General features: G+C 43.4%; 1 protein-coding gene across 4 annotated transcripts in view; it reads left to right on the top strand.

The window, feature by feature from the left end:
• Positions 1–4,444: 4,444 nt before the first annotated feature.
• The window catches only part of pbx1b (pre-B-cell leukemia homeobox 1b), a 79,518-nt gene continuing 70,321 nt past the window's right edge, over positions 4,445–13,641 (top strand). For all 4 annotated transcript variants that reach the window (XM_088926737.1, XM_088926739.1, XM_088926738.1 and 1 more), the window contains exons 1-2: positions 4,445–5,222; positions 7,021–7,094. In XM_088926737.1, coding sequence (XP_088782863.1) covers positions 5,032–5,222; positions 7,021–7,094 — 265 coding nt within the window. In that variant the 5' untranslated portion in view covers positions 4,445–5,031. The remainder of the gene's footprint in view (positions 5,223–7,020; positions 7,095–13,641) is intronic.

Here is a 13,641-nt window from a genome sequence, read left to right on the forward strand (position 1 = left end):
TACAATATTAGATCATCACGAATGTAATAGGTGTGACTGCCTATTGTCTCATCCCTGTCCAGCTACAGGGAAAACTATACACTCCTCGTTTCTAATGTACTTACAGTACAACCTTCTCTACAACCCTGAAGAAGAGAACTCTGTAACCCTGAGCACTCACTGCAGAAAATGAGACAGTCAAATCAAGAGGAAAGTACCGATGCACAGACACACACTGCACTATGAAAATGACCTGAGGCCTCCAGGGTGGAATCCTGTCTGAAGCACCGAAGAATGTCAACTGATCCACTACCAACTGCAACATTGTCAGCTTAGATTTGATCAGAGCTGGGCTACAAGACGACCTTCAGTGGAGAATATCATGCCTGTATGTGCAGCTTTCTAGTGCAGGAAATGAACAGGTGTTCAAGACTCTTCTTGATGCCGCGGTCATCTGAGCTGTCTTTTGTGTACAGTAAAACAGAATCTCCAGTGGGAGGAAGACAAGCACTCCCCCACTTTGGTCTGAAGGGAGATAATGGGACATTGTTTGTGTTCTGCTGTATGAACCGGAAGACCTAGTCTGGACTTTTAACAAGTCATTGCAGGGATGGCATTCAAATTCATTTACTAGCCAGATTAATGAACCAGAAATCAAAAGATAATAATATCTTCATTATGTCTATATAACATTATACACGTACTGGTGCAATAGCTGTTTTATGTGTAAGGAAGAAACTGCAGGTATATTAACTACGAAAAGGACAACAATGCCAGTACAGAATGAAATGAAATGGATTGGTATCAGTACAAAAAGACCATATGGAACACAAAACCACAAGAAACACTGCAGGAGGCTGTAGTCATTATTTGTAATGGAGAAGTCTAACACAGTCAACAGCTCCTGTTGGTAGTATAGGAGATCCCACAACAAAAGACCCAGTGGGTACCCAGGTTTCTGGATCTGAACCATTGGGAATTTATTTCTGCAAGGCTGCCTTAGGTAGAGATTAATATTCTGAAAGGCAAAATATCTGTAGCTTGAAACAAGAGCTATAGAAGGACAGCTGGTCGCAAATAAACTGAACTTCAGAGCCTGATTGGCACAGGGTCTCAAACTGGAGGAAGGTTTCGTGTAAAACGCATTTGTTTTGCATGAAAAAAACTACTCCGGGTCTTGTATGCTCAGTTTTCGATGAAAATATTTTTAAGGTGTTGCAAACTTGTATGTGAGATAAAATGATAAGTCCTTTCTTGAAAGCGAACAGGTGGACGTGCCAGGACTGTACTCCGCACTGGTGTTCTGCTCAACAGAGCCAGTCCAAGCAGCAGGTCTCTCGGGACATTGGGCAATTCTAGTACATTACAGCGCAATGGACAATACAGTTCAGGATCAAATATAACAGCTACACCGCTGAAAGTATTCCGTATTATATTTGTAATTGCAAGTTGCTACTGGAAAAAAAAATATATGTTATTAGTTTTTCTTTTTTTCCTGTAAAAGCTAGCCATTAAATCATTTCAAGCAATCTTTTCCTTAAATTGTGGGTATTTTTTTCGCACTACAAAGTCATCAGAGAATATTGATTTGTTTGTGGCAATTGGTATTGACTGTTGCTGGTGCAGCTCTTGCAGCCTCCTGTTAGATTTAAAGAAACAGTGTGTATTGTGAGGGGATGGCTAAAACCAGGGGTGGTTACTCGATACCCGTTTTCAGATCCGCAGACGTTGTCATTCATAGAAACAAACAATTGACTTCAATGTAGTGAATTCAGCATTGAATAAATGCAAAAGGGAGTGCAGATAACTGCCCCTGGTCTATACAACAAAACCACAGGTACTGTAAATGTGCATTTCAGAACACTTTGACAGACACATCTCTATGTGAATAGATCTCGAGCAAATCTGATCCCAGATTCGGTAGATGAAGAGCCATCTGACCCCATGACAGAGTACCCAACTGACAGACACTTGATCTTTGTATGCAAATAAAGACTCTGATAAATAATTTAGTTTTCTTCTTGAAACGGCTTTCATCAGCCATGCATGTTTTTAATTGACCACTACCACTGTTGCAGGCTGTCGTATTTGGACCTGGTTCTTCACATGGGTGAGCGAGGTGTTTTGGAATTGGAGAGATGTGGATGCAGAATTCCACTGATGTGTCTTCAGTGGCTCTGTGGAGTCAAGGATGGGTTGACCATCGCCTGAGATACAGCCCTAAGTGATTTTAAAACCGGAATGCCAAAGACTAACACAGCACTCACTAGAACTGAATACGCACACTATGGAAAAGCGGTTTTGTCATGTGGTTGAACTTGATTCGTGATGAGTTGGATTATTGCTAGCATTTTTTCATTTTCCATTTTGCGTTTGTTTGGTTGGTTGGTTGAGCTGTGTCCTCAGTTCAAAACCAAACGTGCCTTTGAACATAAAACAGCAAATCATAATTTAATGATATTACTAATAATACAATTGTATTTACCAGCGCAAAGACTACAATGTGTTCTGTGTTCCTACCATCTTCAGCATTATATCCTTGTAAATGAAGACCCATTTGTCCAATAGTGTAGAAGATTAAAATAAATTGTATTGAATATCTAATGGGTTGTAGCTACATACGTGGTTGTTGGAGCATGAGTCACTGTAATTTGGACTCTCTGTATACTTAGCTCATTGATGCAAAACTGGTTGCTCCTAGATCATTTGTTTCTATGTGGATATACATTTCAAATGAAGGCCCTTATGTTTTATTAGAATAAATGTACATAATGTCATGTCCCTCGTGAGTGGGCTCTCAGTCTGTTCCAAATAGAGTCCGGCTTAGTTGACTGATGTCATTAGCCAATACATAATCAGAGGTTTCCTTTATTGCATGTTAGCGCATTGTGCTGAAAACATATTGTGCATTTGTATACTGAGTTTCAACAAGCCAGCAAATAGGCCACAAGGTGTCAGAATCATGAGCTATAAGCCACTCTCGCTCTCTGTTGCTTGTGGTTGGTTATCATAACCACTACAATGACGAGAATAAGGTTTGAGGATGAGACAAGGCCATTTTGGTAGCCCAGTCAGGAGTTAATTGATCCCCAGATCTCATCCAGCCATTTTCTGAAGGAAGGCGGGGTATCAGCTTCAACAACATGCCTGGGCAGCTTGTTCTATACTCCCACAACCCTTTGTATAAAGTGCATGTGTTGTCATTTTTAAATACACTTTGTTCTTACCTGTGCTCCTTATCATTAGACTCTCTTCCTGTTGTATTATAGTTACTTCATAACGGCAGTTTGCTCATTTTGCTACTCCACCCATTTACACTTTCTTGCAGAGAGACCCCCATTACAAGGACTGGCTTAATACGGGGGGGTTCACTTGATGGAATAGTATTGGGTACCCCCTGTTTTTTGTCAGGCGCCCTATTCAAGCAAAGTCTACAGTACATCACAAAAAGCACTGCACCAGAAAGTTGCTCGTTTTTCCGCCCTCGTTAATTTACTTATCTGACATCTAATTTACTTATTAATTTACTTATCTACTTATCCACCGATGCAAAACAGTTATTTAACAGAGGCTTGACGGCCGGCATAGTGACGTGTCCGGGGCTCGGTGAAGCGACGCGGGCTGCTGCAGCTCCAGCGGGTGAGGGCAGAGCAGGGGTGTCTGCAGGTGCTGCAGCTCTGATGCCCCCGGGAGACTGGCTCCGCCGCGGGGGCAGCGTGAGAGGCCGAGGAGAGAGGAGACCTGAGCATGGAGACGGGATCTGGAGGAAGGAGAGGAGGACGGTTACAGACAGGAGCACTGAGGAGCAGACTGATAGGAGCGGATCCTGAGGGAGCTGTTTTTTAAAGAACAAATCCTTTCAGTGAGGCCTCCCGACGGCGGAGCACGAATCACAGAGACCCCGGGGGGCCCCGGTGAAGGGCCCCCCATTCTCCTGTACCTGGGAGTGGAATTGTGCCACCGCTGTGTAATAAAATATAACTTAAAAAAAAAATAAAAATGAAACAATGGGGAGCTTTTTTTTTCTTTCATGTTTGTTTCATGTGCACATTTAAAAGAAATCGGGGACTGAAGCATCGCTCCTTGTGAACTCCTTGGCCGGGAACCATAAAACTAAAAACGAGAGAGCGCTTTTGTGTGGTGAATATGGGCTGGGGGGCGGACGGGCTGGGGGTGGGGGGGGGTGGGATTGCTAAGAAGAGGGCCACAGGTGCGAAAAGGGCCGGCCTCTGGCGTCCGGGGGCTGCGCTTCATTTCCAGGTTCAGGTCCAGCACCTCTCGGATCGTCGCCACCCCGTCCTTGCGCTCCTGTTCCCCACCTTGCCTGCCTCCGGCCTGACGTCTCCCGTCGGGGGGGTGGGGGGGTGCGGGGAGGGCGGGGCCCATGCCTTCTCCTTGGCCAATGAGGCTGCGGGGAGGGCGGGGCCGGGGCTCCATACTCCTGCTATGTGCCAGTTGCCAGTCCGGAGCGAAACAAAAGCAAAGGCGAGCAGAAACGCACGGCGGCTCTGAGCCTGGTCGCGGAAAAGGGGGTGGTGGTGGTGGTGGTGGTTGGAGGGGATCGGGTTTTCCGTTGTTTTTTTTTTTGCATCGCAACTGCGAACGGCGGCTCTTGGAGGATAAGAAAACCAGAAAAAAAAAAGTTTGCGCTTTTTTTTCCCGGGAGCCGGTATTAATCAGGAATCGGCACGCAGGGTTTTTTTTAAAGTTAAAGTTGAACCTTTCTTTTTTTTTGTAGGGGGGGGGGGAGGTGTTGGTGTTGGTGGTGGTGGGGGGGGGGTGAGAGAGCAGAGCAGAGCAGGAGTGGCTAAAACCTGCAATTCAGATCAGATTTCACTCAGACCAGCTGGGGAGAAAGATAGAGAGAGGAAGAGAGAGAGAGAGAGGGAGATAGGGGCTTGCGTATTCTGCTTTTCTCCCAGAAAGAGAGAGAGAGATTGAGAGAGAGAGGGAGATCCGGAGGAATTTGTAAAGGCTTCTCCTCCTGCCTTTCGGGATAAGTGCGTGTTGCCTGGAGCCCAAGCGCGGCGGAGAGGCGAGGACTGGCTGGAGATGGACGATCAGCCGCGGCTGATGCACTCTCACGCCGGAGTAGGGATGGCGGGGCACCCCGGCCTGTCCCAGCACATGCAGGACGGATCGGGAGGCGCGGACGGGGAGGGAGGAAGGAAACAGGACATTGGTGACATTTTACAGCAAATCATGACCATCACAGACCAAAGTCTGGACGAGGCGCAGGCCAGGTACCGTGCTCGCCTTTACCTCCAGCGTGCGTATCCGGGGACGCGTTACAAAAAAATAATAAAAGATGCAGGAAAACTGACATTTCCCCTAGGATGCCCAACAGGGACAATTACAGCTAAATCATGGATCCTAAAACACTTGCAATTACTGTACCGTACACCCCCCAGCAGCGCACGAAAAAGATACCCGACTGCGCTTTCAGCGACGGGGGGGTTTTTCAATCCCGATTGTCGTGTAGTTAAAATTTAAACTTTTCCAGAACACCTAGCTGTCTGTCGTGTTTTGTGCGGCTGTAGCGGGACAGCAGCGAGCAGTCCATCACGGAATTGATAGCTGTCATTCCGTTTTCGTATTTTATTTTCCTTAAGTATAAATCAGCAAGGCGCCGCATTGCCCTGGTTTGTGCGGGGGGGTGTTTAGGGAGATTACAAGTCTAAATCCCTTTAACAGTTTATAATTTCTTACTGCGTCGGGCATAAATGCAGACGCAGAAACGTGCGTCTGTAACACGTTGGGGGGTTTTGCAGTGCGGTGGGGACGGACATAAGCTAAAACGATATGTAAAAATGTCTCGAAAGCAGTCCCTTTACTAACGATCTGCAAAAGTAATCGTGCTTTTCCTGCACTTCAAAAAAATACGTAACCTATGCCACAGATCGCAGATGGACTACCCGTGCAGATACGGAATAAATAACGCAATCGCAACTTCTGTGCTTCATTTAGGACAAAAAACACTTGAAGAATGAAAAACAGCAACAAAAACAGAGCACGGCACAGTAGGTTTTTAATGTAGGAAGAGAGTGGAAACGGAAACTCGTACACGTGTTTAATCCCTCTGTATTGTTTATAGAAACAGTCTGTAGCGGACAGTAAAAATATGCTATCAACACACACTCATGGAAACATAAATTGTAGCGAAGTGTTTAGCGACTCTGTTACACGCAGAAATGCTTTCTGTAAACACTCGGGTTGAGCCATGGTTATTTAAAGCTGCCCTATAAATATAAATTATTAAAAATATGCAACAGTAAAACATTGTGAAACTAAAGGTTAAAAAGGTAAATGCCACAGTTAAGTGAATAATAATAAGGATAAATATTATTTCCCTAACGCATGAAAGGTTATGAGGGGCGTAAAATCATTTTAAATTACAAATCAAAATAAACATAACTGTATTCTTTCAGTTTTTTTACTAATATTATTTTAATAACAATTATTAGAATAAAGAAATACATTTCTTTAGCTTTTAAACTGAAAAATAATGCCCGTGCTTTTAAGCTGTGTTTTCAAAGGTAAATTAAAAAAATATTTTTTTAATGTAATAAAAAGCAAATAAAAATAAAATGGTTAGTGTGGATTTGCGTTAGCTGTTGAATGGCCTTCAATCGGTGCGTCCAGTTGTTGTCTGTGGAGAAGTCAGTTTTTCTGTAAAAAGGATGAGTATTAATAAAAATGGATTATGTTTGAAGAATCTAGTTTAGTTATATAGTATCTGTGCAAAAGTACCTTAAATTGAGTGAAACAAAATAACAATAATAGTCAGCTTTATTATTATTATTTTTTTATTATTATTATTATTATTACCAGTTAATGTGCTTTGTGAAATATTCCGTGCATATTCCGGTGTATTTGTTGTTGCTGTGTAAACCGTTTTTGAAACGTCTTCCATCAACAATGTGACATATTAATATATATATATTATGATCAAGCCGTCCGTGTCTTCCGGACGGACCCTACGGACGAGCGTGTCCCGTGGGCTCGCGGACTCGCGTGAGCCTCCCTCTGTTCTCGTTGCAGGAAGCACGCGCTGAACTGCCACAGGATGAAACCCGCACTTTTCAACGTCTTGTGCGAGATCAAGGAGAAAACAGGTAAAAAGCAAGCGAACAAAAGGCTTTCTTTGACGTTTTGGACAGTAACTGCTGCGGCTGTGCGCATTGTCCGGTGTTTACAGTATGGCGATGCATGTGGAGGCTTTGTTGACTTTTTTCCCCATCCCAGAAAGATCTTGAATGTCCACTCGATAAGTTTGGAAGGTCGACGTGGCGAGAGTTTAGGTTAGATTTAGGTGCGCCCTGCTACTTGGAATTATTTTTTTAAAAGGCCTGTGACTGTGTTTACTATTCACAGAGACAGAGAGCAGATTTTTCTTTAATATTACAGGCTGGATTTGTTTTTGTTTTTTAGTAAATAGGACAGAACTCGTGCAAAATCCGTGCAAAAATACCATTTTAAGAGCTTGACGTGAATGGAAAAAAATGAGTGGTATTTCGCTCTGTGGGGACTACAGCATTATAAACAATAAGCGAGCGAAAAAACACCAGATCTTTAAATACAGTATATAAGCAATACAGCGGGGTATAGCATTTGCTTGGCAGCTCCAGATTAAAACAGGGCACCGAGGTGTCACGATCCATTAGCGTGGTAGTGAGGTTTGCAGCTGACACAACAGACAAGGGCCTTCAGCCCCTCACTACATCCAAGAGAATCAAGAGGCATAATCTTCCGTTTTCCATGATGGTGAGAATTCAAAGCTTTCACTTTGTACGAGGCCCTCCGTGTATTTGCGTGGGTAATATTTTTATTTCACGTGCTCTGTGGGTATACTCTATTATAAGACCATGTTCATCCACTGTTTAAGTGAAAATCAATGGTAGTTTTTTTTTGCAGCTGCTGATTACGCAGTCTAATGAGCTTTGTAAAAAAAAAGAAGCAGTACCTGTCGCCCTTTTTTGCAAGAGTTTAAACGACCTTTGACGATTGATAAAAGTCTCGGATGGCTGGAGAGAGCCGCTGTCGGTTTCCCTTTTCACAACTTTGGCATTTATTGTTTAACGATCTGTGGAATTCCCAAATCCCAACCCCACGCGCCCTTCATGAGTGATGTACTCCTTTATTGGTGTGGGTGCTCAGTGGCTGATTAATATTTTTGAAGGATTTGGTGCCATTTGTTTTGGGGTTGGCTGTTCGGCGAGCGCTGTGGGGAGAGGGGATTTGGTGACATTTGTTCACCTGCATTGCCGGGAAACAGAACGTGTGAAATTTACCTTGGAGTCTCAGCTGCCTTCCCTCAGCTTGACAGAGGCTTAAGGATCAGCTCCCTGGATTGTGTGTGCGCGCAGCTTCTTTTTATTTTTTATTTCCCCCGTTTAGCTGAGCTTTTTGTTTGGTTCCATGTACGCCAGAGGGGACCTAATGCTTTATTCAAAGTTTTATTAAATTACGTTATTAAATGCAAAGTGTAAGACTTTCAGAGCTGAAGATGATGAAATGTGTGGGCCCAAATTACCGTGTACAATATGAAAATGTTTACTGTACATGTAGGCTGTGGATTCTGCTCAGTGTGTTTCATTTACATCTGTTTTTCCTCCATTTGTGTGTTATGAAGGCACAAGTAGCTGGTATAATGACACTAAGAGCAGACATGCTGACATTGTGAGGAATATGTAAGTCGTATTTCTAAATAATTTTATGTTGACACTTTTGAAATTGATACAACCGAGATGTTGCGCTCTACAGACCGATATAGACGGTCTTTTGGCCTCATTTTTTTCTTAATTTTTTTCGCAGAGCATCATACAAAGAAATGCTCTGGGATCATATTTACTGAGACAACCGCAGCTGTCTCGGGGCCTGCAATGAAAGCGCTGGTTGTGCGGTTGGTCAAGTCTCACCAAAATTTGGGGCAAAAGGGAGCCTAGGTGCTGTTTTTAAGAAGCGGCCCTGTATTTCCCTCCTAATTAGCCCCAGAGCTGAATTTATTGAGACTTCAGTGCTGTGAAGTGAAGGCTGGAACCCAGCCCACTGCTAACAGTTTTGTTTAAAGATGCTGTACTGGCATGCAGTTTTATTGAAGAACCCCCCCTGCCCGTAACTCAGTGTGAATCGAGCACTGTCTCAGGAGAGCAGGGAGCCTTTTGGCCTGTGGCTTTCTTCGGCTTTTTTTGTTGTTCAGCGAGGTTTTCGGAGGAGTGAAAGAGTTATGCGGAGTGTTTCACTCCCTGGTGCTTTGCTGGGTTCATCCAGAGTTCGTATCCAGATGGAGAACAAAGTGACTGGGACCTTTTCCTGAAGGCTTGCCCTGACTTCTCCCTGCTGCTGGCAACTGGGAACGGAGGCTTTGCAGACAGGGTTTCCTGTTGTGTTGTTGTTGTTGTGTTTTGTTGTTGCGTGAACACCTGCATTGCAGCGTTGCTTTCACTCTGTATTTTGCAACTGTTTGGTTTTTTTTTGCAAGGAGTTTGCTTTTTGATCCAACATAACTTGACTTTAATGCATGCACGCTCGACAAAGAGATAGATGCATATTCGTGTTTATTCATCTCAAGGAAGTTTTAATTACTAGGAATGCTTCTGGACGCAGAGCACAAAGGCTGTTTTGTTTGGGAGTCCGCGGTGTATGATAGCTTGCTTTTCTGTCATGGACAGGCAGGGCCGTTGGCTTTTAATGATGAGCCCCTGTAGGGGGAATCCCTTTGACTTGCGAGCTACAACCCTCCTCCCCCCCCCCCCCCCCCACTGTGTTTTTGTTTTATGAGACATCGTGAAAAGCGATGACATTCATTTTGGAAAATGAAGGTCTTCCCCCTGTGCCTTTTTCCCCACCTACCATCCACCAGAATCCATCACTGTTGCAATGCATCCTTAAATTGCTGGGAATTACATAAGACCGCACATTATAGAATCTCTGCAAGGTTTTTTTTTCCCAAAGATTGTTCTCCTTCACAAACGCAGAATAGAATGTTGTCAGGGGTTTTTTTTGCGTTACCTGAGAACAAGAAACAGAAAATACTCCCACCTGCCAAGATTCTGAATGGAACAGATTTACGAGACTATAAAGTAGTTAATGAAGGTGAACTAAAAGCAATGCAAATCTTGTGTTTTTTTTTTTAAATACTTTTTAAAGTTCATTGTATGCTACCGATGTCTGGAAAAAATCTCTTTTGTCGAATAAACTATGACTTGTCTTTCTAGGCTGGCTGCCAAGCTTGCTAAAAAAGTCAAGACAAGTTCCCTTTAAAAGGAGGCAGTGTCCCCATTTTTCTTGGCTCCTGACCATCGCAGTCCGAAACTGCCAAATGCCGAGTTTTCTCTGCATAGTTCTCTGAAAGCTTTGCTTCCCAAAGCCCCCGGAGCCTGAGCCGGGGAGTTCGGATTAAGTTGGATTTTCGAAAGCCACCAGTTTCTAAATCAGTGTAATGTAAATATGTCATGCTAACATTGCGTTACCGTGGCTGGGTGGCTAAAAAGTTGGATTCGGCTTTGGAATAAATTGTTTTAAAACCTAAAATATTTACAAAAGCACAAGACACATGGGGCTGGTTTGTTCTTTTTTTTTACATTTCTTCACTGCTGAATGCTTTCATGCTGGGTAATATATATATATATGCGTGCAGTTTTCATTTTTTATATACAACATTTGTTGTATGTGATGCAGTTTACGTGTTTTAGGTATTCACCTTTCGAAGCCAGTTGGCTACTTATTGCTACCTCTGCTGAGCTCTGGTCTTAAAGGTGGAAGGCGCTGGGCTGCTCGTTGTGGTCTTCCTAGAGCTGCCTCTTAATCTGGCTGGTGCAGAGAAGCAGCTGGGGCAGAAGAGTCACTGTGCAGCCTCAGTGGTGCGCGCTCCCTCTGTAACACACCTGTACGATGAAGATCCTATATAAACGCACTGCCTTATCTTCTCAAGTGCAGCCCGGTCCCAGAAAGGGAATTTTCAGTTACTGACTCTTTTCTTTTTTTGCTTAACCACACTAGTTACAGGTCTGTTTCTGAAGCCTAACTCCCATGCAGTGTACTCCTGTGTTAAGACAGTAGTAATATCCTGTAACATTTAAGACATGGCTGTTTTGTGTAGTGTTGTCTGTGAACATGCTGACCAGCACCCTGTGATGATATGCCAGTTATTTTTATATTTGACAGATTTAGCTTCTCTCTCTTCTGTTTTGGGGCTGGCACATATAGATCCCTGATGACAGACTATGCAAACTCACTGTGTGCTCTTTAAATGACCACAGATGAAGGGGGGGAATATGAGAGTGTCTGGAGAAAGAGGACACGAGGATTGAAGTCCTTTTGCTTTTATGTGTTAGCTGCTATTCATAAAACTTCAAAAACAAAATGCAACAACAAGGGCAAAGTTTTAGAAAGCATAGCAGGGGTCACCAGCAAAAGCACCTCGCGAGGGGGGGGGCTCATGGACTACTATTTAAATAAATACATTTATTTTTATTGTCTTCATGAGCTGCGTCGGGTCTCGTCTGCGCCTCACGGGGATCTTGGGTGTAATCCCCAGCCAATGCAAGCAGGTACAGTGACTTGTGACTGCGCGAACCCACTGCCTTTTTCTTTTCCTTCCTCAAGCCGAGGTGATTTACGTTGCATTTGCTGCAGGAATCTTCTGCGCACGGTTTATACGGTAGATCCGCGGGCCCTGCGCCGCTGTCGCTTTTAACGGGATCGAGGGCCAGCCTCAGGCCCGGCCGCCTCTCACTGCTTGACCCCCTCTGTGAGTGTGTCTAGAGGCGCTCTGGAGCACTACTGCACAGAAGGTAGCGCAGTATAAACACTTGACAAGGAACCTTTTGCCGGCCGCAAGGAAACAGCTCCTGATTTCTACCAAAGCCGTTCTTTCTTTTTTTTCTTCCCCTTTGTGCCCCAGCGCAAACTTTTTCTATCCCCCGCCCGAGCCGCTCCTTTTCGTCCCAAACCTGCTTTTTGTGTTCCTCTGTGAAACGAGGAATGCCGGGTTCCCCATTCCTGCGCCCGGAGCCGAGGCCGGGGAGCTGGCACGTACCGGGCTGGTAAGGGGAGCCGGGCGCGTCGACGTGAGCCGTTTTTTGGGGGTGTCGGGCCTCAGGCCGGTGCTCTCCAGCCCTGCTCCCGTCGAGAGAGGCCTGCCTTGGTCCTTGGCCGTTGTGAGAGAGGCCCCCCCCATCCCAGCACTCCTGTACCCGGAGAAAGCGGCGTGTCCTTCCTTTGAATTTCAGTCGCAGGATAATAGACCACTACTGCCCTCCTCCACTTTCTCTTTTTTGTTAAAAAAGTGCTGTTTTATTTTATTAACTCTCTGAATTAAGGAAATTAACGGCGCATGTTGCAATAAAAGAAGTACGGATGTTTAGGAATGCAAGTTTTCTGTTCCGGGTTTTTTTTTCCCCTCGCTTATTTTAACAGAAACCTTCTAAGATAACTCGTGGGGAAAAAAAAGTATCGCATCTAAATCATTTAGCCGTTGAAGTATGCAGCGCGGGTCGTAACGCTTATGTACAGTACGTGATGTGAAGTTCCCATTAGTTCCACAGTTCCAGTCTTTTATGACATAAACAAACTAAAGGTTAAATTAAATGAGAGCTGCTTTCTGTTTTCCATGACTCGCAAGTTTGTTTCAAAGTGACTCCTGTTTTATTTAAAGACTGTCACCTAATGACTGTAACAACTTTAGTGAGCACTTTTTTTATTACTTTAATTATTATTAATGTTTATATGTGAATGTTTAGGCAAAGAGAAGCTTCATGAAGTAAGGAACATGAACGTGTGAGACAGTACCTACCCAGGACATGTTAAATGTTCAGACTGTTCTCAGTGGTTATCAGAGGCGGTAACTTGTGACTCTGGTAGTTTGCTTTTTCAGTTTGTGATCTGTGACTTTATAGGCCAATGTCATGGGCGAACATTATGAAATGCCTCTGGGAGAATTTCCAACATCTATTACAACCGAGTTTTTTTTTTCAGAGAGGGTTCATCAGGCAATTCCCTTCCAATGTTGTTCCCTTCCAGATTTTTTTTAAAAAGAAGAAAATCATCCATACACATTGTCTGCATCTGTTGTTATGCAAATAGAATCAGGCTGTTGGTACTTCTCAGTTTATACAGCTATTAAACTCTGGTTATTAAATAGCTTTTTAGCTGCCTTTTTTTATATTTTTTTTTATTAAATCAGATGTAAATGTTGCTCCAGATCATATAAGTAAAAGAACCAAGATCAAGACGCAGAGATGAAACTTTTATTTATTGCTTCTTGACTTCATATTGAATTAGTTTATCAGTTTTTAAAACAGATTCTTATATTAAATCAACAAACATTTGTTTGAATAAATACTCCACCATGTATCATTTTAATAAGTTAGTTATTGAAAAATATTTATATGCCAAAACAGTTACAAAACAGATGTTATATTTAACAGAAGAGCGGATTATCTTCTAAGATATACATCTTCTTTTATTGCTGGAAAGGTATTTGTTGACTTTTTTTTGTTAAGATTCTCAATTGTAACGGTGAGCTGTGACACGGGTTTGGAACTGTGTGCTTTTGAAAAAGAAATCTGATCACGTTATTGTTGTGTTTATTGTGAACTGATTTTGTCCAATAGCATCATCTGGTTCTAAGAGGTGAAAGGGTAGGCGCAGCTTTGATAA

The sequence above is a fragment of the Atractosteus spatula genome, chromosome 11, assembly GCF_055471065.1.
Source record: "Atractosteus spatula isolate fAtrSpa1 chromosome 11, fAtrSpa1.hap1, whole genome shotgun sequence".
Classification (NCBI taxonomy): Eukaryota; Metazoa; Chordata; class Actinopteri; order Semionotiformes; family Lepisosteidae; genus Atractosteus; species Atractosteus spatula.